The sequence below is a fragment of the Mercenaria mercenaria genome, chromosome 12 (genome assembly GCF_021730395.1).
Source record: "Mercenaria mercenaria strain notata chromosome 12, MADL_Memer_1, whole genome shotgun sequence".
Lineage (NCBI taxonomy): Eukaryota > Metazoa > Mollusca > Bivalvia > Venerida > Veneridae > Mercenaria > Mercenaria mercenaria.
Genome location: NC_069372.1, coordinates 55,833,200 through 55,855,242, shown reverse-complemented (window position 1 = coordinate 55,855,242; position 22,043 = coordinate 55,833,200). Strand labels below are relative to the sequence as shown.

Here is a 22,043-nt window from a genome sequence, read left to right as displayed (position 1 = left end):
CGGGGCCGTCTCTGACCCTAGCGGGTATTTAAACAATTTTGCTACATTGTATATAATGCTACATATCAAACATCAAAACCCTTGAAACTGTGGCTTTCGACAAGAAGATGTATAAAATTCTGTATTCAGTTCAATTTTTTGAATATTTTTTAAAGAAGACCATCAAAGGAACACCCAATTGAAGTTTCGTCAAAATTGGTCTGGTGGTTTAGGAGTAGATGTTGTTTAAAGGAAAGTGTAGACGGACAGACGAAGGAGGACGGATGGACGCTGGACGTTGAGCGATCACAATAGACCACCCGAGCACTTTGTGCTAAGCTGCGCTAAAAACCTCATGATTGTCCTAAATTTTATCGCAGTTCTGATTTCATTTTCACTAAAATCACTTGGTTTGAAAACTGAAATTACTATAGTGTCTGTGTAGAAATTTTAACCGCGCATTGACCTTACTAACTATTGTGTCTACTATATGGTCACCATTTAAAAACCTGTAGATACGTAGACCAAAATACTTAACATTACTTTGAGAAGGTATTTCATGACCCTTACAAACGACTTTAAAGTAAGAACTTTTCTCCTGCTTCCTTACATAATCAAACAACATACATTCCGTTTTACTAAGATGTAGGGAAATATATTATCAATAAGCCATGTTAACAATTTTCCATAACTCCGCTAAATTTGCGAAAATAATGTGGGGATCCTTATGGGAAAATAATACGGCATATGAATTAATATAAGCTAAAACAGGAATTAACAAGTTTCGACATAGTTTCTTATTGGACTGCGTTTGCGTATTCCTTTAAGATGTAATGAGTCCATGATTATTGTTAGCTCTTGTTCTATATTGAAAGACAATAAATAATGTTGAGAGAAATCGTTGCCCTATCGTTTTTGTTTTTTCGTTTCTATTTTTTTTTGTGCTATGTTATGTTCTGTTAAAATATATTGATATGTAAATATAGCGGAGCAAATATACTATGACTGAACTAAAGTTTATTGCCTTCTTATAAATTGTCTACATTTTGTTGGTTGACAGTTCCACACAGGTTTCTTTGTTTGTACGTTTGATTTGTCTCTTCATTTGTGTTAATTTATCTAAAATGTACACTTTTAAAAACATTTTTAAATTGTTTCATTTTATAAGGTATGAATTCATAGAACGTACATGGCTATTTCTAATACAATCTTGTCATTGAAACGGTTTAAAGAATTACACTGTATTAGCACAATAGTTAATAGAGTGAGTGTTTATTTAATTTATAAGACTTTCGCATAGCGTAAGAACCTTAATATTGATATGAATTATGTTTACTTACCTTAAGGTGTGCTTCAAAGCTAGTAGGATCACATGGATAGGCATTTTCTCTGTACTTTCGAATTAATTTGTCTTGAAGTTGAAAGAATGTGTTTTGTAGGTGTTCTTTCCGAGGGATTGGTAATGTAATAAGTCTTAACTCATTATCTAACCACCGTAAAACATAGCTTGCCACCTTTTCATTGTGCTCACGTGATGCATTTTCGATTGCCTCTTCTATGTTTAGTGAAATTCCTTTCTTTAATGCGTTCACATATGTTTTCATCAATGTCACAAACACTGTATAAACGAAATAGATAAACAAATTAAAACTGTTGACTTCGCTGGTATTACCTTAAGCAAAAATATAACCTGATCATTCTAACAAATAAACAGATAGCAAGATTAAACGAATGGACAACAGACAGTATTTGAATAAATATTCTCAAAAGTTACACGAAAAGGACCAGTTTTATCACAGCTTTTGTCTTGGACCTTTAGTACTGTACATAGAGAGTCTTCCATGCATTCTTGAATAGATCAGCTGAAAATTCGTTTTCTAAAATACGCTCAAATAATTTTCGTAACTTAGATATAACTTCACAAAATAATATTATAGTATACAATTATTAAATAGCGTGCTGGTCAGTAGTTAAAACTATTGTCTGAGGTCCAAAAACCGATATTATTTGTCTATTTACCGACAAGTCATTATATAAGTAATTTATTACATGACATTAGAAATTAATTCTAACAGATTTGTTTTAATTTTTGAGCTGGTGCAGAAAACATATGTTGACTTATCCCGGCCATGTGTACAAAAATTGACTGGCGATTCATAGAAGGAGTCATTTAATAGAATATTATATTAATTGTATATTATTTTTACCTAACCCATCAACAGGTCTGTCTGCCATTATATATTTTGGTTCACATGTGTAAATGTATTCTTTTAATTTTTGGACATCAGCTGTGAAATCTTCGTTCAGCTGTGAATCTTCTAAAGAATTTAACTGACGGAGATGTGTTTTGCCCATTGCAGGTTGTTCGATAGTGAAGCATTTTCTTCTTGGAAAATATCGCTGAATGCATCCCGAAATTTCTTCACTTTTACTGTTGGCTAAGCACTCTTCAAAATACTCATCCTCTGATTTCTCCATTTCAAGGAAGAAATCTCTGAGACATAAAATGAATTCCGGAGAAACGAAACTCATTAGCGTTTCGTTTACTTGTTTATCTAGACTGGTCTCAGAAAATACTTGGATATTTTCAGACAGCTGAGCAATAAATCTGTGTCTGTCAAAGAAAACATTTTACAGAGAATTGAGGTATCGAATTACAAACCTATTGATTAGCAGTCATGTACTATCACTGTTTGGGTCACAGTTTTTTATCATTTACATAAAATTAAAGTTACCTTTTGACAAATAATAAACATTTTGTATTCTGTAAAAAAACAAGCTTTTTTATAATAGCTGTAGTTACAGTAAAGGATCAAATAATGTCAATAAAATGGAAGATTCATACTTTCATATGCCTTTAAAGAGACACTTCTCCAGATTTAATATGTTTTTTAACTGCCAGTAAATGTAAATATAAAAACAAAAAACAGAAAGGTTATGGTGAGTTCCGGGAAGTGTTAAATATATTAAACGTAAAATGCGCAGTAAATCTGTAAATAAAACGTTCTTTTTGAATGCCAACCTTTTTTCACAAGTACTTTTTCATATATGTAACAAGTCTTAACTTTAAGTCATTGCATTGTGTTCTGCTAAGACTTTGGTTACAAGAAGACAGCGATTTTTGTCTACCCCTGATCAAGTTGAAGTATTCTGATAGGGAGATATATAATTATATATATAAATTTTCAAAAAATGATTGTCAAATTATTAGATCTAATATGTTGCGCATATTTTAAAGGTGGCTATAAAATATAATCTATTCTGGTATTTGAACAATTTGATATATTCGTCATAATGCATATTTATTTAAAATATATGAAAAGTATTGAAACTTTTTGTCTTTTATTATTTTATACCATAGTAAACGTTTACACTGCTAAATTTCTAATAAAATATACTAGTCCATCATTCAATTTGGCAGCACTATTTATTATTTGAAAGGCCGTTCACGAAAATTTTACTGACTGAATAGCGAACAGTGCAGACCAAGATGTACCTGCACGGATAAATCACTTGCCGCCATCCGTCTAAATGTTAAAATACCGACCAAGTCCAGAGGTGTGATTATTTAAATATACTAGGTTAAAAAATAAGCTGGACATATTTTTCGATCGGAGTGTATTACCTTGATCAGGGAATCTTAATCCGATTGGGCTTATACGAGTACAAAGGAAAAACTTACGTTAGAGTGTTACTTTCTCTTTAACAAAAAGCATATATTACCTACATTTAATTCATTAAATATTTCAAAACAGCTATATATCATAGTATCATGCACACGAAAAGTTTTATCTGTTCGCTTTCGTTTACAAAATCTTTAGTTTTAACAACCAAAGTTCGGAATAAACTGATTGATCATGTTGACCCTTTGTTCTAATATTATCCCGATCGAGGTACTCTGTCCCGATAGGGAAATGCTCCCAGTCTATTTAAATTATTTTGCAAAAAAAAAAAAACAACAAAAAAACATACAATAGAACGATTTATATGTCACGGGAACAGGATGCACAATCTATTCAAGACACTAGCAATTAGCAATCATCACAGAAAAGTTAACTCATGCACAGCTCCTGGTTCAGATTTGATAACATGTGTCCTAAAAACACAACTGCTTTTTAATCACTCTTTAAACGTAGTTTATTATGTGACAGTTTGTATATATCAATAAAGAAACTATTTTGTATAAAAGGTTGCTGATAAGTAATTATACAACGCGTATTCAAAAAGGATCATTTTATTTTTACTCAGTCATCAAACGACTTTATAATCTCTTTCCAAACTTTATGTTATTAAATGTGTATGTTTTATTATATATACTATAATTAAAGCAAACGAATATTACAAATATCATGAAACTGTTGTTATGTGTCAAAATCTAGGACCCCGTAAATGTTGCCAGTAGAGTTGATGTTTAATAAAAGAATGTTTTCTTTTTATTATTCGTTCAAAACCTGTAGTTAATCATAACATGATAAAAAAGATTCACGGTTGTAAGTAGAGACAGGTAGATGTCATTATATTTTGCTAATATAATATATTGCAACCTAAAACATTCTGCAATTAATGTATTTTAAACTTGCAAAATACAAAATTATGCAACCTTCTCCAAGAATGTCAAAAAAGACAACCTGTGGTAGAATGTCATCCGTGTCACATATTGATGAGTCCATGCTTACTTTGACGCAAACAAATAACTTATTCGGTGAATATTTCGAAATATTTATAAGCATTTTAGGTGTCAAAGTTCAGAACAGTGAAATATCAGCAAAATGCAGAAATCTCCAATTTTGTTTGAAATCGATGCATAACTATGTATCTCGAGACATTCTACTGATCGTTTCATTTACTTACGAAGGTAAATTTAGGGGGTCTCAAGATGACAATGTTCATCATGAGGATCATACTGAACACACGTTTAAAAGCCATTTGTGCCAACAGATAAGTTAGTGCTGTGAAGGATTCAGAGAGTATTGTTTATAAAGATTGTACGTATATCAAAATTGAATTTCAAACGAAACTATATGTATCACTTGTTGGAATAAACTTGGGTTGACTGTTACAAAGCTGATGCCTTAGACACAGTCTTTCCTATGAAGTTGTTTGAAGACTTGTAACAATGCTCCGAAGAAATGTTTAAATACAACAATCTGAAGAACTATGGAAACCCACTGAAAGGAAATACACTGATAAACAATTCTTACCTGTGTCTGTTGAGAAAGAAAGATCAATACTAATTTTATTAAAGTTTTAGCTTGTAGGTGACCCTGTGGTCTAGTAGTAACAAACTTGACTGCAAATCCGAAGGTCCAAGGTTCGAATCCCGATCAAAGCATAGAAACTCTATGATAGAGTCCAGTACGGGTTCTTTCCAGGAAAGACGCTCCGCGTAAATCGGTCCTACACACCACACACACTAAGAACAAGACTGTCTATTCACAAAGAACAGGTTAGTTAACCGGACAAGCGTAAACTATCGGATTTCTCTCTTTCAGTGGGCTTCCGTTGCTGTTAGTCAGGTACGATAACTTTGTGTCTGTACTAAAAGATGGAGAAATGGCGCCAAATGTGGTGCGCATTTAAACGTTTTTTTCATGAAAAGGGTCCTACAGAAATCCGGTATAATATGTGATCAGTTCAATTGCTATATCTGGTATATAATGCCATTCTCATATTAACAGGTATAAATAGTACATTAGACATTTTCAAAAAACAATACCTCTACTTAAAAAAAAAAAAAAAAAAAAAAAAAAAGAGGAAAAACTACAACTAAGAACGTATGGTCTTATTCCCAATATTACGTCATCTTTTGTCTTATTGAAATCGATATCATTTACATGTACCTTTGTGCTCCTTGATTGCAAAACACAACTTTAGCCTGCTAAAAGTCAGTCATGATGTTAAACAAAATAGATGCATGTCAGACTTTTTGAAGCTATCCGTTAGGGATCTACCATAAAACATAAGATATATCAACAAAATTGTAGAGAAGATTACTCCACAGAAGTATTTTTACAGAAGCATTGGCTAATGGTGTGTGTATGTACGGTAGGGGGTCTAGTTGCTGATGCTGCAAAGAGGCTAAACAAACCGGACTTCCGTCAGGACCAATGTGCTATCACTGTTATATCAGGAACACGCATTACCACAACAGTACGATGACACAAAGTCAATGACACGACAGTACGCTTAAGTGATAAGACAGTGGTGATGGAGCGAACGGTTCCAAGACAGTCAAATGATACGATTATGTTGCAGTGTTGCCACTACTGTCCAATATCACGTCGTCATCACTATCGTGCTTTCAGTCATCACTATCGTGCTGTCATATCAATACCGTGATGCTGTCTTAGTATTACTTCACCTCTGTCGCAGTATTGCATACTCGTAATCGTGTCTCGGGTTTCTTGCATACGTTATTTTATCCTCCATGCACGGTCTCAAACATGGAACTAGGAAAAATGCTAAAAAAGTAATGAACAACTATATTTTGGAGACATTACCATTTTACCATTTTATACATTATGAAACCCGCTCGTACACTTTATGAGAAACTCCCTAAAATAGTTCGAATTAGGTGTCAGTAGTCAGCATTACACTAAGCTGAAAACTTATTGTTATAAATTGATGTGTTGTAACAACAATCATGACACTGTTCATCAAATGTGTATGTGTTTTTTATGCAATTGTTACGTTGTTATTTCTGAAAAACGTAATTCTAAATGAGTAGAAAATTGAGTATATTTACTACCCAACAGTTTTAAGCAAATTTTGATTTTTCTTCTTTTGATTTAATATTTTAAAATATGCATACTGTTCTTTAATATGTTGGTAAGATTATGGATATACTTGGGTAACTGCGATTTAGTTTAGTTTCAAAGGATACGTAAGTTTCTGTATATCATCGGTATTGAAAACACCCTTTGAATTGTAGATTAATGTACTACTCAACAAAACAGCCAAGCTAAATATTCTGTTGTCGTAATCACTGTCTGCCTGAAAAAGGGTAACTTATTTATCAAAATTCAACCATGTTCACCGTATTTAACCTGAAATTTTAAACTTTGTTTAACAGAACTAGCTTAATGGTCCATTCTTTTAACCACATACTCAGCGCAAATGTTAACTTATTTAAAAACTTTCATAATGGCGCATTCAGAATAAAACATCATGATTACTTATAGCATAAAACTGCAATGTTGTTTTATTTTTCTGAAAACAAAACTTGAACTGTTTTCAAAGTTCAATAAAGCACATTATATAACTCTTACAGTGCTTACAACAATCATTTATTTACCTTTTCAACATCTGCCAGACCTTCCGTATCTAGAAACATGAGAATGTGTTGATCTATAGTAGGATGTAAGCAACACCATACCCATATTCCCTTCGTATGCGATTTGACCGAATTTCCAAGCGAAAACCCTTAAATATATTTAACAAGTTCTTTTACATCTGAGGCAATTAATTTTAACAGGATACTTTCAAACAATGTTACTTGAAACAAATCAAACAGAACAGTGGAAACTCCACAGTTCGCTCAAAGTGTTTCTGTTTATAATTGATTTAATTTGATTTGGCATGTAATGTTTACGAAGTTTCATTGAAAGTCATGACCCTTAGGGGCATCTTACATAAACAAACATATCAAACAACATGACATATTAAACAAGATATATTTATGGTTAACAACGTGCGAGGAGGATGAGAAATGTTATTAAGGTAGTGGATCCGCAATGACAATCGGCGAACTACACACTCTCCACACACGATTTCAGCACCCTCCGGTTTTAATTGAAAGGCATGTGAGCATTAAGCCACTCCAACGAATGCCAAGTCGCCCAAGGAGAACATGCAATCACTCGGACATTGCCAAGTGTTATTACTGGTCAATAATTCCAAAACTTACAAAGTTATTTAAAACTAATTTTAACAAATTTTAAGTTTGGAAAATTTAATAGCATTTAGATGTTTAAAGTAATAGTCATCTAAATATTTTTTCTAACATTTTAAAATAAGTTCAATTGAAGAGATAATGAAATCTGCCACCTAACAAATTATTGTTACATAATTGGCAGATTCTTTGTTCTCTAGAAATATTATAAAATCTTCATTTTACTACAGGTAATTTATGATACATACACCTGAATTTACGTAGTGCGACAGCAAGCTAAATTGGCAGACTTTTGAAATATTCTCAAATACTAATTCCTGCTTACACATTCTGTAATTGAACCATTTACTAGAAATATTAACAACATTTTCCTGGTTTTGTATAAACTGGTCGTTATGCCTAGAATTAACAATCCTTTTAAATGAGCAAAACGAGTTTTATGTTCAAACCAATAATTAGACATACCCAGATTATTCAAATTGTCTCAAACAAAGGAGTATCAACTAAAATTTGATTTTTAGTCTTTCATACAGAAAAAAAAAATGTTTTATATATAATATTGCAAATTTTATCCTCTTTGGAATTCAGAAGTTTACACCAATTATTTATAAATCTACATTAATTACTATTAGGAAGTGGTATAATACCAAGTTCGCCATATAACATAGTTTGTCGTGCTCTGCTTCTAGAAATATGTCAATAATATCAACGTTTTTGATTCCCTATACATCCCAACTATATAAAATAAAAGGCGCGACCATGTTATCAAATAAGTGTAGTTGCATATCAATAGGCAAGCGCAATTTTCTAGACATTTTAATAACAGAGAACATGGCTTTACCAGCTTGGTCAGTCAAATAAGTTTTAGTTTAACGAAATTTCCCATTAAAAGAAAAAATAACACGTAAATTAGGAAAGTTGTCGACAATACCTAAAACGTTTTCTTAAAACCGAAAAACCGTAAGGTTACGTAGACACCTCCTATTTTTCCAAAACATAACTACTTTAAGTTTCGAAGCATTTACTTTAAGGCCCCATAAATTACAAAATTCTTACATAGCATTCAAATCTATCTGAAGACTAAGTGCACTTTCTCCTAAGATGACTGTATCATCAACATAATAATTATTATAATAGCTAGAATAGTGTAAAGAAGATCTCTACGTCATTATATATCATTTAACATCTGGTTAACAATTTCAGACAACAGCTGCATACCTGCATATTTATAAGACATAAAGCCATTCAAATCATTTAAAACTATTGAAAAAAGAACAGGTCACATATTTTCATCTTATCTAACACAGGGTCTGACTAGCACAGAAAATCTGATGAAGTATTATTTGATTTCACACATGACTTAGTTTTGTATGTGAGTGTATGTGTTGGCTGCGTGCTGTGAGTTTCGTTTTCGGGAGGCTGCCTTTTCTGAACGTGGCATTCCCTGTTTGATATTTATCCTTGTTTTTAGCTTTTACATACATATTTAAAATAAGTTTGAAACTTTTTCCATCGATATTATAGTTTAATATCTTACGCAGTAAGTGTGTACGAATAACTGAGTTGAACGCTTTGAGATAATCCACAATAGCACAGAACTGTTTCTAATTATTAGCGAGATACATACTAATTTAAGATTTCAAGGAAAGTATATGGTCAAAAGTACTATGATGCTTTCTAAATAATATAAACAGATTACTGTATACATTACCCTTCGGGCAACCGGCAATTCTGTTCAAAAGGTATGACTTTCCGGTCCTGTATAGCCCTGTGATTGCCACGATACTAACAGGAACGTCAATTATTTCGATTTCTTTGGCTATTTTTTCATCTACATTTAATGATCCCGCCTCATCAACACTTATCAGGCATTGTGGTTCTTCAAACACAGATTGTCTATTGAATCTGCAGTTTAATGTTTAGGTACTAGTAAACATTTTGATCGGCAACAAGTACAAACAAGTGACATATGACACAGAATCTGATACTTCTTTTGTTAACGTCGTCATGCATGATTTTTATATGTTTTGAACATGTATTTTGTAAAAATAAGCAATGTATTGCAAGATCTTTAAACATACTTTAAAGACATACAATTTGTAACAAACAAGTGAATGAAGTATTGCCATGCAATACAAAGTCCCCTACTGGAAGGCACCTAATTTTCTCTACTGCAGTATAACATAATGAACTGATATTTGTCAATGATGTATAAACAATATTGTACTATATATAAAATATAATATAACAAAGCACTTGGATTAAAATTTGCATATATAAAAACGTACAGTTGTTTTCATTTGGATTTTTTTTGGCCGATTATACAAAAAGTTATCATAAAAGTTATTTATAGTAAAAACAAAGTGAAATTAATCCTAAAAAAAAAAAGCTATAAAATGTAAGTCCGCAAGAAAATCTTTACCAGGTAGAGATAGATCAAAATACACCTAAATATTGGATGTAACATGCATGTTGTACCACAGAAAAGTGGTCTCGATTTTTCCCTACGGCCAGTAATAAAAAAGTTACAATGTAATCTATTTATAGTAAAACAAAGGGACGTAATTCTAAAAAAAAGTATGCCTCATGGTGGTGAACATTTGTGCCAAGTTACATCAAAATCTCTCCATGCATGAAGAAGAAATGCTCAGGACAAAGTCATTCTTGAATTTGACCTTTGACCTCTAAGTATGACCTTGACCTTAGACCTAGCGACCTGGTTCTGGCGCAAGACAATTTGTCTTATGGTGGTGAACATTTGTGCTAAGTTACAATAAAATCCCTCCATGCATAAAGAAGAAATGCTCCAGACGAAGTCCTTCTTGAATTAGACCTTTGACCTCTAAGTATGACCTTGACCTTTGAGCAAGGGCTCCGGGATTTGCGCATGACACGTTGTCTCATCATGGAGAAGATCTGTGCCAAGTAATATTGAAATCCCTTAATGAATGACAGAGTTATGGACCGGAGATGAAACAGACCCTGTTCATGCCATGTTAACATTTGACTACTAAGTGTGACCTTGACCTATGAGCTAGGGGTCTGAAAGTTGTGCATGACAAATCGTCTTATTATGACATACAATTTTGTCAATTGATATTAAAATCCCTTCATGGATGAGAGAGTTATGGACCGGACAGGAAAAAAGCCCTGTTGACCTTTGACCTCCAATTGTGACCTTAACCTTTGAGTTAGGGGTGCAGGTTTTGCGCACGACACGTCATCACATCATGGGGAACATTTGTGTCAAGTAATATTAAAATCCCTTCATGGATGAAAGAGTTATGGACCGGACACGAAAAAAGCTGTTGACCTTTGACCTCCAATTGTGACCTTGACCTTTAAGCTAGGGGTCCGGGTTTTGCACATGACACGTCGTCTCCTCATGGGGAACATTTGTGCCAAGTAATAATAAAATCCCTTCATGGATAAAAGAGTTATGGACCGGACACGAAATTGCGGACGGACGGAATGACGGAAAGACGGAATGACGGAAAAGCGCATTCCTATAGTCCCCGAAACTGGTTTTCAACCAGTAGGGGACTAATAATGTGAAAAATGTTTTTAAAGATAATATAAAGGAATAGATATTATTCAGTGGTATTGGTATGTATATTCTCCTTTAGGATTTAACTCAATGTTTACTGACGTAGATTTGAATTATCATGTCAACTTGTTACGTCCAGAATGTTTTACCACAATACTGGCCTAGTTGAAGGTTTGCATTAACATTGTGGTTTAAAAAATATTTGGTGAAGAGAGAATTTATATTTTTGGACAAACAGAATTCACTTTTGATTTGTGAATAATTTGGAGTTATTAATGTTTGGATTTAAATTTAACCAGGACAGAAATACGAAATTGGACTTTGTTTGAGGTATTTGAACTGTTTCTTTTATAAATAAAATTTTGTTATTGTTAATAGCTTCTGGTTAGCTTTTCTGTTACCTTAAGTATTATAAGTACCGATCAATTGTTACCCTTTGACGTTGTTAGTATACATATCACAGATGACAGAAACGTTAATATCCCGATGTACATAAGTAACAGAAAGATATTAGAAAGTATATTTTGTTCAGCGCGTTCCTGGAATTGTAATGCTACTAAAATATTAAACATAATGACACTATTCTCATATTACATGTATAATGATTTGAAGTATTGCATTCAAAGGGTCTTTTTAGATGGATTTAATTCAATCTTGTAACTTCATCTGCTTGTATTTAGTCTATAATGTTTGTTTGTTTACATTTGTTTCCGCTCAAACCATGGGAAAACACGAGAGATATCTGAGTCGTTTGGAGTCATGTCAGTTCTTCTGTAAATGACGTGTTGATCATTCTCGGTCCTTGCGTTAGTAGTAGTTCCCTCATTTATTTCCATCATGGACATTTCATGCTGCAATATAGAACGTTTCTTGTTAAAAACAAGGCCAGAGTGTCGATTGGCATAGACACGTTCATAGAAAAAAGCTTTTCAGAAACAAAATATTACATGCTATATGTATTGATAGACGTTTATATAAAAACTTAGATGCGAATAAGTATATAAACAGGACAACATCAAACACAGAAAAGAACATAGTGAGGCAACACATTGAACCGACAAGTGACACAACACATATGTGAATTACAAAACACGATAATACTAAACAAGTCAGTCCCACGGTTCATCACAGGGTACAGTGCATACTGTAAGGAATTTTATCGTTCCATATCCAATAGAACCATTAGCAAAACACAATGCGGAAACATCTTGAAGTATTTCCCAACTGGTATTTACTGTTATTGATATTTGGAATAGAACCTCTCGACATTTCTAACGAGGACACAGAAGGTACGTCTGCAGTCAGCGTGACAAGGATGACAGTTCCGTGTCAGGTCGGTCAGTCAGAGATGTGTTGAGTCATGCAGGCAAGTTAACACACGTTAACCCAGTCAGATCGGCCTGCCAATCAGTCAGCATTGACTAGCAGGGATATGTATTTGAAAATGTAAACAAAGAATTACTTTTACGGATGACTGATTGCCATTGTGAATACTTTTATCGACATAAATAGTTTGAACTATCAAAAGAACTGCACGTGCGCATTCCTTTTGGTAGTTTCTGTGATATACAGGCTCCAAAGCCACATATTCCCTCTCTAAAATCTAGTTTGTTTACTTTTGCCATTGTTTTCTCGTTTAGGACAAAGCCATTTTTATCTGGGGACCATGCGCGCTTTTCATGGAATCGCACTCTGTGCATCATTAAATGTTCATTGTGCACCGCTGTATGAATCGAATACATCTGCGGATGTCTCTAAATTATATTCTAGTAAAATAAGATGTGTAAATGTTGAGTACTGCCCAACCCGGGACTAGAGGACGAGGACAGTAGCATGCATTTCAACTACCGTCCATGAACAGGTTCAGTCAGACCAAGATTGCAACATTTCCATTTATGGGTGTTGGGCGACCTGTGGTTTTCCACTTTTTATTTTATGCTCATAGCAGCGTTGTTTGTGCCGTGTGGCGGCCGTAAAAAGGCTTCCCGTGCCTTCAACCAGAGCTGTTCGTTCAGCACGACATTTATGTTTTATTAGTGTACTGTTTAATTTTTCAGCTTGAACACTTCGGCTTTTAAAGCTATTGGTATTGTTTAATTATCCCTTGGATATGGTGCTTACTTTTGAATTTTTGTAGTTTCGGTGATATGCAGGCTTCAGTACCACAGATCCCCCTCTTAATTCCAGTTTGTTTAGTTCTGCCCATTGTTTTCTCGTGTAGGGCAAAGCCATTATTTTATCTGGGGACCGTACGCCGCTTTTCACGGAATTGCACTCTGCATCATTGAATGTTCCATGAACACCGTCGTATGAATACATCTGTGGATGTCTCTAAATCATATTCTAGTACTTAAAACATGTGTAAATGTTAAGTTCTGCTCAACCCGGGGCTAGAGAGCGTGGGCGAAAGCATGCATTTCCACTACCGTCCATGAACAGGCTCAATCAAACCGAGCCTGTAACAGTTTCGTTTATGTCATGTTGGGCGGCGACCTGTAGTTTTTCCACTTTTTTAGTGGCTAGAACCATAGTTAGCACCTGACCTCAGATGTATTCTGTCGTTGGCTGCATGGGAGAAGAAAGTGCTGTTAGCTGTTAGCACCTGAACTCGACCGATGTGTTTCATCGTCTGCTCTATAGAAAAAGATAGCATTGGGTGGTCTCTTGCCACAAATGTTGGGGTTTAAGTCATGTCGACACAATTTAAAGTCACATTGCGACTTTCTATCACTTGATGGTTTGATGGCGGAGGAAGATCTAGGTACCCCTCCGGGTATAATTGCAGCCACTAGCGGGCAACTGGCTTTCTCACATGAAAAAACTTTACATCCGTAATTAAGTTTCAAACCAATAGCGGTGAAGGACTAGCGATTCGAAGCCTGCGACCCTGATCACCCGGTCACAGAGACTCCACATTGAATCGATAAGCACTATCTTCAATCACAGATCACTTGAAATCATTAGGTTTGTGCATGTATATAAAAACTTTGTGTATAAATCGCACAATATTTAAATTAAAATCAATAGCATTAAACGGCCGATATACAGTTACAAAATTCATCTGTCGAGGCATTCGCCATACAACACAGCGATACATTATTAGAAGACCTGGTTATATTACGCATGTCATCAAAAGTTGTATATGCGCCCATCACAACAACGTATTTGTCGCTATAATGACGTTAATTTAACACGGCGGCCATTTTAATTTTGAGACAACGATGCTTTTGAAATCGATTAGCTGACAATAGCTTATAGGTTTGCTTCGGTTGTACTTACTTATGTCGATACTGGTATATGAATTATAACTAACGCGGTTACGGTGAATACATTAACATATCGAGTTATATCTTGAGATAGCCTACAAAAATGACAAGAAATACTGACTTTGAAAATGCAAAACGTAAACTATGATAAACGACAGCGCTAAAACTAGAACTGTAGAACACTGTCAAGATTGATATAGAAAACTTCCAATACGACTACAGAAATGAAGGAAAAAGAATTAATTTAAAAATGCTAGCACAAAATGTAATATTTATTTGTTATCTTGTAAATATAAACAAATATAAACGCAAATTTGTGTTGCCACGACGCCAAATGAAATCTAATACAGTCAAGCATGCACGAGTGACTATTTAGAGACCACTCACTTTAAGTGGACAATTACTTTAAGATACTTCGAGTTCTTTTATTTCTTTCTATTGAATAGTCTATTATGTTTTATTAAGAACTAATCATGTTACAATGCTACTTCTTTGTTCCCTAAAGAGGACTCTTCATGACGTCTGCCTCATTGGAATATCACGCCACAGATATGAGACATGAAACTGTTTAAAACAGAGGAAAGAGAAATAAATGAATGACATTATCAAATAACGTTTGATCGAGACAAAGTCCGAAAGCTGAATAAGTTTTAATCAATTTGCAAAAATAGATTAGAGTTTATATTCTAACATGGCTCGATTTGATTGCCAATTAAACAAGAAGAAAGTAAAGCTTTGTATATTCTGCGAAAAAACAACGAACGGTTGACGCACGGACCGTCAAGAGAAGAGCATTATGACGTCAATTTTGACGTCAAATTGCCGTATGACGTCCGGTTATTTACTACTCAAATCAATAAAGCCCAGCATATATTTACTAAAACATTTCAATGACCATGTAAAAATTAAAGTAATCAAGGCCTTTCTGTGGTTTGTCGTCTAATTTACCACGGTTCATTGTTCAGATGCTTAGATATTTAACTTCTCGGGTTAACGCCCTCGGGGTTCATTTCATGCGTATCTGAATTCTACACCATGATAAATTAGACGACAAACCACACAAATGCCTTGATTATTTGTTAAAGAATTAACTTTAAACCGAGTCAAACTGTTTTTTCCTTCTTTTTTTCTACTCAATAATTTGAACGAATTCTGATTTAAACTGTATCAATTTACCGGACTCGGTCAAGATTTCTAAAAATGTCAGCTGAAGGAATGAATAGTAAACTGCTTATCCTTTTCACCATCTCTGTTAATATTGATATTACATTCAGTCATATAACTTACAGAGAGGGGTCTCCATATCGGCACTGCAAGTCTACCGCCGACCTGGTCTTGCTGACTGTTGTCTGTCATGTGTTCACTTGATAACGTTTTCTGTAACACTGAAATATATAGAAAAGTTTACAGTATGCAGATTAGATATAACATGTACCATGAAATAGATGCAAGAAATTATAGATCGAGGTTTTTATTAGATTTTTACTTACTCACCGCTATAATTTTGTCTATTGATTGGCAAGCCATCCAATATATTTACGAGTTACGGATTTCTTTTTAAACGCAGTAAATCTATCTAACATTGAAGTGTACAAGAAAACACTTGAGAGATAACATCTCAGTATGTACAAGCGTAAGCATAAAAAATACAAAAAGATAAATTTTCGAAAGAAAAGCAAATATTGACAAAGTATTATCAGTTTTGGCTACTATCCAGTATATGCAGTTGCAAAAGGTGGTAAGCACTTTATATTTTATGTTGTACGAGAACATTCCATACGGGTAGGAGGTGTTACATGGAACACTCTCACAACATATGCTTCAATGTCCAGTACCAGTCGAAAAATGGTACTTTTAGTGTCGAAAAGGCGCATGACATTTCCCATTTATGAGAACCGACCCAAGCAACTGCAGAGTTACGAGTTCCAAAAGTCTACTTCAAAATAAACAGCAAAGTGCTTACCCAAACATACATAACAGCTTCCTTTAACTTGCAAGAAGTATGTATTATAATCTATGACTTAAATGCAGAGGCTATGTCGCAATGCTCGATACATGACAGACATTTGACACTGTTTAGGTAGATGCTATTTTGTTCAAGTTAAATCGTTTAGGCATTCAAGGTAAAATGTGGTCACCATTCTGATATGGCAAGATGTATTTTGTTAAAGATAGCGCTAATTTCTATTTTTTTAACAAAGAGTTCGTAAAGGACGATTTATCTCGACTTGACGTATAGCGTATTTAGGGAGGAGGTCGTGAACACTTTAGAACAAAAGTGGTCTTTGCACAACCGTTCTTGGTCACAAAACAGGTTACAACATCCTTATCTTTGATACACCACATTCCGGTAATCTGCAGAAAATGTTAGATATAAATTGCCGATATACATACAGCTTTAGATCTAAATGAATGCTAGCAAAAGCTTCGCTATCGAATTAGGTAGAAATTCACGAACTATAGGTCAAGTTAACTTACATATTGATACAGATATGCTCTCCCTTTTGCCGACCAACCTAGATCCTGATGACATTAACAGGTCAGCTTCACTTATATAAACTATGCTTACCGAGACTACTGTTTGTTGCTGAACTTTTGATTGATCTGCGAGATCAAAATGATATATTCATGAAAACTTACACAGGTTTGTAGCTGAAAAGGTTCAAAACTTTGAAATCCGAAATCGAACTGACATATGCTTCCGTATGCTTGATTAACATTCACTCGTTCCGAAATAGATAGAAGAAAACGTTTTTTCTAGACAGTTTTTAATCTTTACAATATACATGTACTAAATAAATTAGTTAAACAAATTTTAGATGCGAGACTCTGAATGTAAATATGTACGAGGGACGACAATCCAGCAGGATTTATCCATAGTGCTGTAAATATTCTTTTCAAATATAGCATATCTAATTTTCTAATTTTCAACATATTTTACCTTGTGAAATTCTGTGGGTTTTAACTTTTAAAAAAAATCGTCTGTTTGTTGACAAATTTCACCACAGAAAAGTCACACTTTCCCCAGGGCATTAACTTATTTGATCTTTACATAGTTTTCTTTTCAATTCTTAGCGGAATTGTCTCCATTTTTTCCAAATATTTTACCCGGATCATTTTTTTTCAGCTAAAATATTTTTTTTTTATTTCAAAAAATGATATTTTTGTTTTCAGCCTATGTACTTTGATGCAGTTAGCTACATATATACATCTAAAAGAGATAGTTCCTACTTGAAGTTTGTATTTTAATTGCAATGCCTACAAGCAGGCTTCAAAGCACTTTACAGCTAAATCAGAGAGCACTTCTGGGCTAGTTAGATTATGGCGTAAAGAGAAACATTCCTCATATTTCCATGCTGTTTTCATTTCATTTTGGATCTATACTTGTAATTCTAGTAGCATTTATATTGTGGTAATACCCATATTTTTCCTGTTATACAAAAAAATCTCTGACCCCTACTTTTCTTGATGTTTTTGTGCTTGAAAGATCAGTTATGAGCATAAGGTTGGTTATTCTTTTAATTGGCCTAATTATGTGTGATATCTCTCAGAAGATTGCTCAGTATTTTTATAGAACATATAGCAAATCTATTTACTACTGTCCTATCACTAGCATAGCTCAAGTTTAAATCTAACATTTATTTAGCACATAATTGTACATGTAAATGATGATCAGATGTTAATGTTTCGTACAAATCCATAACTTGAGCAAACTTTGATTTACAACCTTACTACATTTACTACATAACGGACTATCAGATATGCATACTTATGTTACAAGTTGTTTTTAGGATATTAGTTTAAAATATTTTATAATCTTAAAAGTAAAATAACGTGAAACTTCCGGGTACCCAAAGAACTGATAACAAGATATTTTGCAATAAAACATGTCGATAGATGACATGCGAATGTTTTACAAAATATATAATCAAACGGAATTGGTTTGAGCAAATACCGACATATTTGATGAGAAAATACCTTAGTTTTTTACGCACATAACTGCTGCAATAAGTTAACCCGATTAACGGTATAAAAGTGAAATCTGAATTTGTCAGGTTACAACGGACTTCTAACTTAATCCTGTTATCATACGTTTTGACAAATATTTATGATAGGACAAAATACATGCTATAAATACCTCATTTATGAATTTTCAGTTTTGTTAAACGCTTATTCAAAAATAATATCCACCACCTAGTATTCTCAGAAAAGTATGATAAAGAAAGTTCACACTATTGAGTATTGATTTGAACGCATTTCCCTTCGGATTTACTGTACTGACATTTTTAGAGTCAACTGTAAAAGTAACATGCTTTAAAAATTAACTGATGCTTTATAATTCAAATAAGACGCATCTAATAATTTACCGCATGTTTGATATCGTGTCGTGGTAGTGAAATAAAGCCATTACATAAATTTGGTATCACACTTTAACAAAGCTACAACTTTGACTTCGTCTGCAGTATAGAAAACGTTGGTCGAATTGACTTGGTCTTAATAGATAATGAAAGAAGAAATACTTATGTTTAAGTAGGAAAAGCTAACATGTGATAAAAAGAATATGACAGAGCCTCGCATGTCATTATTTCATTCAACTCGTTTAATAACTCAATATGAAAAGAGAGATTCCTGTAATATCTTCTGTATCTTATTTTTCTAATAAGTATTTACAAATATTGGTATTATGCTACGAAAACTGCAAAAACACAAATCAAATAGTCAGCTAATTCAAAAGCTAATATTGCCAGCTTTTACTCATTTAATGTTATCCTGTAGTTATAAGCAGCGTTCCTTTATTAATATGTTTGTATAGGAAAATGTAATGCAAAATACATTTGTTTGAAAAATTTTGCTTAAAGGCACTCGCTACAGTTTTTCCGTACGGGTCGATATTTACCCCAACACCGTGCCAATTTGGTTGTGTTTCTAATCGATGTAGCTCACTGCAGAGTTGGTGCGGTCTTCTGCGCATGCCCGGAAGTGATTATCTAATGTCGCGTACGGCAAAAAGTCGCAAATTATTGTATGTTCGCATGCATTTAATGTACAAAATGTATAATATACTGACTAAAGGTTAGGGTAAGTATCACCATGGTTACAAAATATATACATTTAAAGTACTTGTAGTTCAAATTGCTTCAATCCGACATATAGTGGAGTCTGTTATTTATACCAGCGCTCAAACTCCGCATTGAGTCCCAGCTGTTTCTAATCCCTTACCGTACATTAGTAAACTATAGGTTTTGTTAAAAAAGGCGGAAACTTTCATCGTTCTATGCCATCAAAAAGCTTCAGAAACACCTTAAAATCCGCTTATTAAGACATCTGCCGTTTGATAATTTTATATATATATTTCTAAGTCATTTGATCAAACACTGAAAGAGTATTTCGTACCAACCTGCGTTGTATAAATGCCCGCCATACCCCACCTCGTCGTAATTTGATTTAAACGAAATCTAATATGGTGACCTATCAATTTCCTTTTTGTTTTAGATTAGGTAGACATAACCAAAGGTATGTGCAGAGTTTGATTAAATTCTATTATGTGAAACTCGATAAAATAGCAGAAGTACCAACTTAAAACTGACAAAAATATGCACAAATAGCCATTGGGTCTGCTGAACAAGTATTCCTTTCTGTACAAAATCATGTTCTTTTGATTTCTCTGAGCATGTTTCAAATAAATATATTGTTTTCCGTTATAAAAATGCTTAGATAATCAAATTTATGCTGATTATTGTACTTTACTGAAATATATTTTAAGATTACAGAAATTTTGAAAAATGTCTAAATTCTATTATTGAGAAAAAAATTACGAAACTGTAGCGAGCGTCCTAAATATGTCACATTTATCATAGTTATCATTAACTGTGATGATATTTGTATGTTTGAAGCATGGTAAAAGAAAATAAGCAAATTAAGACTATTTATTAACTTTATTTAAAAAAAAACCGAAAAGATCTGTACCTGTCTGGTAAGATCCTATCTGTTATCAGCAAATCAATAATATAACCTGAATAAATACATCAAAATAGGTATGAAGTGATTCATTGGATACCATGGTCGTAAAATACCTTGCAAAGTAAATACTCGAGCAATATTGCAAAGTTTCAACCCTTGGAGGTGTCATATAAGCAGTTGCTTTTGTGCGGTCGAAAACAAGATAACATTGACAGATGATCTGAAGTTTAAGTATCCATTTAACTGACAGATCCATCCGGTATACCTTTAGACACGCGGTGTCTCAAGAACCAGATCTTGCAGAAGTGACGTTAGAAATATCATAATGACATAATTGAAATAGTATAAATTTCAAGAAAACAACATTTACTTCCTTAGACAAATAAATTTAATCCAGCACCTGATAAGCAAGCTCCAATTCAATGAATAAGTGTAGATGAGAAAAACGTAAAGAAAACCTATGTTTTTCATACGCACGTCTGAAAGACGCGATGTAATTTAAGAACGCCCCCACTCCCACCTCCCGGCGTCCACAGACTTTGTCCGGAGCATTTCTTCCTCATGCGTAGAGGGATCTGAATGAAACTTGACACAAAACAAATTTTCACCATCATGAAACGGAGTGACATGCGCAAGAACCAGGTCCCTAGGTCTTTTTTTAATTGGCCAAAAAACATCAATATGCAAATACAGGAGCTAGTGTAAAGAAATTTGCAATGACGGACCTATATTGTGATATTCTGGCACTCTTGTTGACATTTGAATTGCAAAACTTTATATTATTCTATTAATATGAAAAATATAATCTCCAAATACCATATTATCAACCTTCCAACATTTATTATATTTCAGTATATTGAATAACATTGCATTGATAAACGTTGGTATAATTACGCGAGAGAACGCAAGTTGCTTGTGTCCTAGGAATCGCTTCTGTTCTTGTAAAATAGAGGCATTAAGTTTGTAATACAGTCAAACCTGTCTATAAAGACCGTCCTTGGCAGAGCCAAAATGTGGTCTTTATTGAGAGGTGGTCTTTATGCAAAGGTTAAAATACACTGCAAATGTTAAAATGGGAAACAAAACATGTTGTCTTTAGAGCCAGGTGGTCTCTGTTTAGAGTTGGTCTTTAACACAGGTTTGTATGTTGTTATAATGAATTTCAATATAATTTATTTTTATATATGGAATGCGTATTTACAAATGTCATAATTTGAAATCGATGCAATTTTGTCTCAATTACCTTCTCGTTATTACGTGCAACGATCTAGTTAACATAATTTGTTGTAACCATAACACAATATCATCTTGTAATATTGAAGAACATTTCCACCACTCGAAACACTTCTCGTAATGATGATGGGAGAAATAGTTTACAAGGAGAAAATTATATCATTAT

At 33.7% G+C, this 22,043-nt stretch overlaps 1 protein-coding gene across 1 annotated transcript in view; it reads right to left on the bottom strand.

The window, feature by feature from the left end:
* Nucleotides 1–20,733, bottom strand: part of LOC123534058 (guanylate-binding protein 1-like) — a 34,195-nt gene extending 13,462 nt beyond the window's left edge. Inside the window, exons 1-8 of the mRNA XM_053520134.1 lie at nucleotides 20,651–20,733; nucleotides 15,971–16,068; nucleotides 12,120–12,268; nucleotides 9,582–9,775; nucleotides 7,274–7,401; nucleotides 6,863–6,972; nucleotides 2,187–2,587; nucleotides 1,320–1,597 (exon numbers count right to left, since the gene is read on the bottom strand). Of these exons, the coding sequence (XP_053376109.1) occupies nucleotides 1,320–1,597; nucleotides 2,187–2,587; nucleotides 6,863–6,972; nucleotides 7,274–7,401; nucleotides 9,582–9,775; nucleotides 12,120–12,268; nucleotides 15,971–16,039 (1,329 nt within the window). The 5' untranslated portion in view covers nucleotides 16,040–16,068; nucleotides 20,651–20,733. The remainder of the gene's footprint in view (nucleotides 1–1,319; nucleotides 1,598–2,186; nucleotides 2,588–6,862; nucleotides 6,973–7,273; nucleotides 7,402–9,581; nucleotides 9,776–12,119; nucleotides 12,269–15,970; nucleotides 16,069–20,650) is intronic.
* Nucleotides 20,734–22,043: the final 1,310 nt, after the last annotated feature.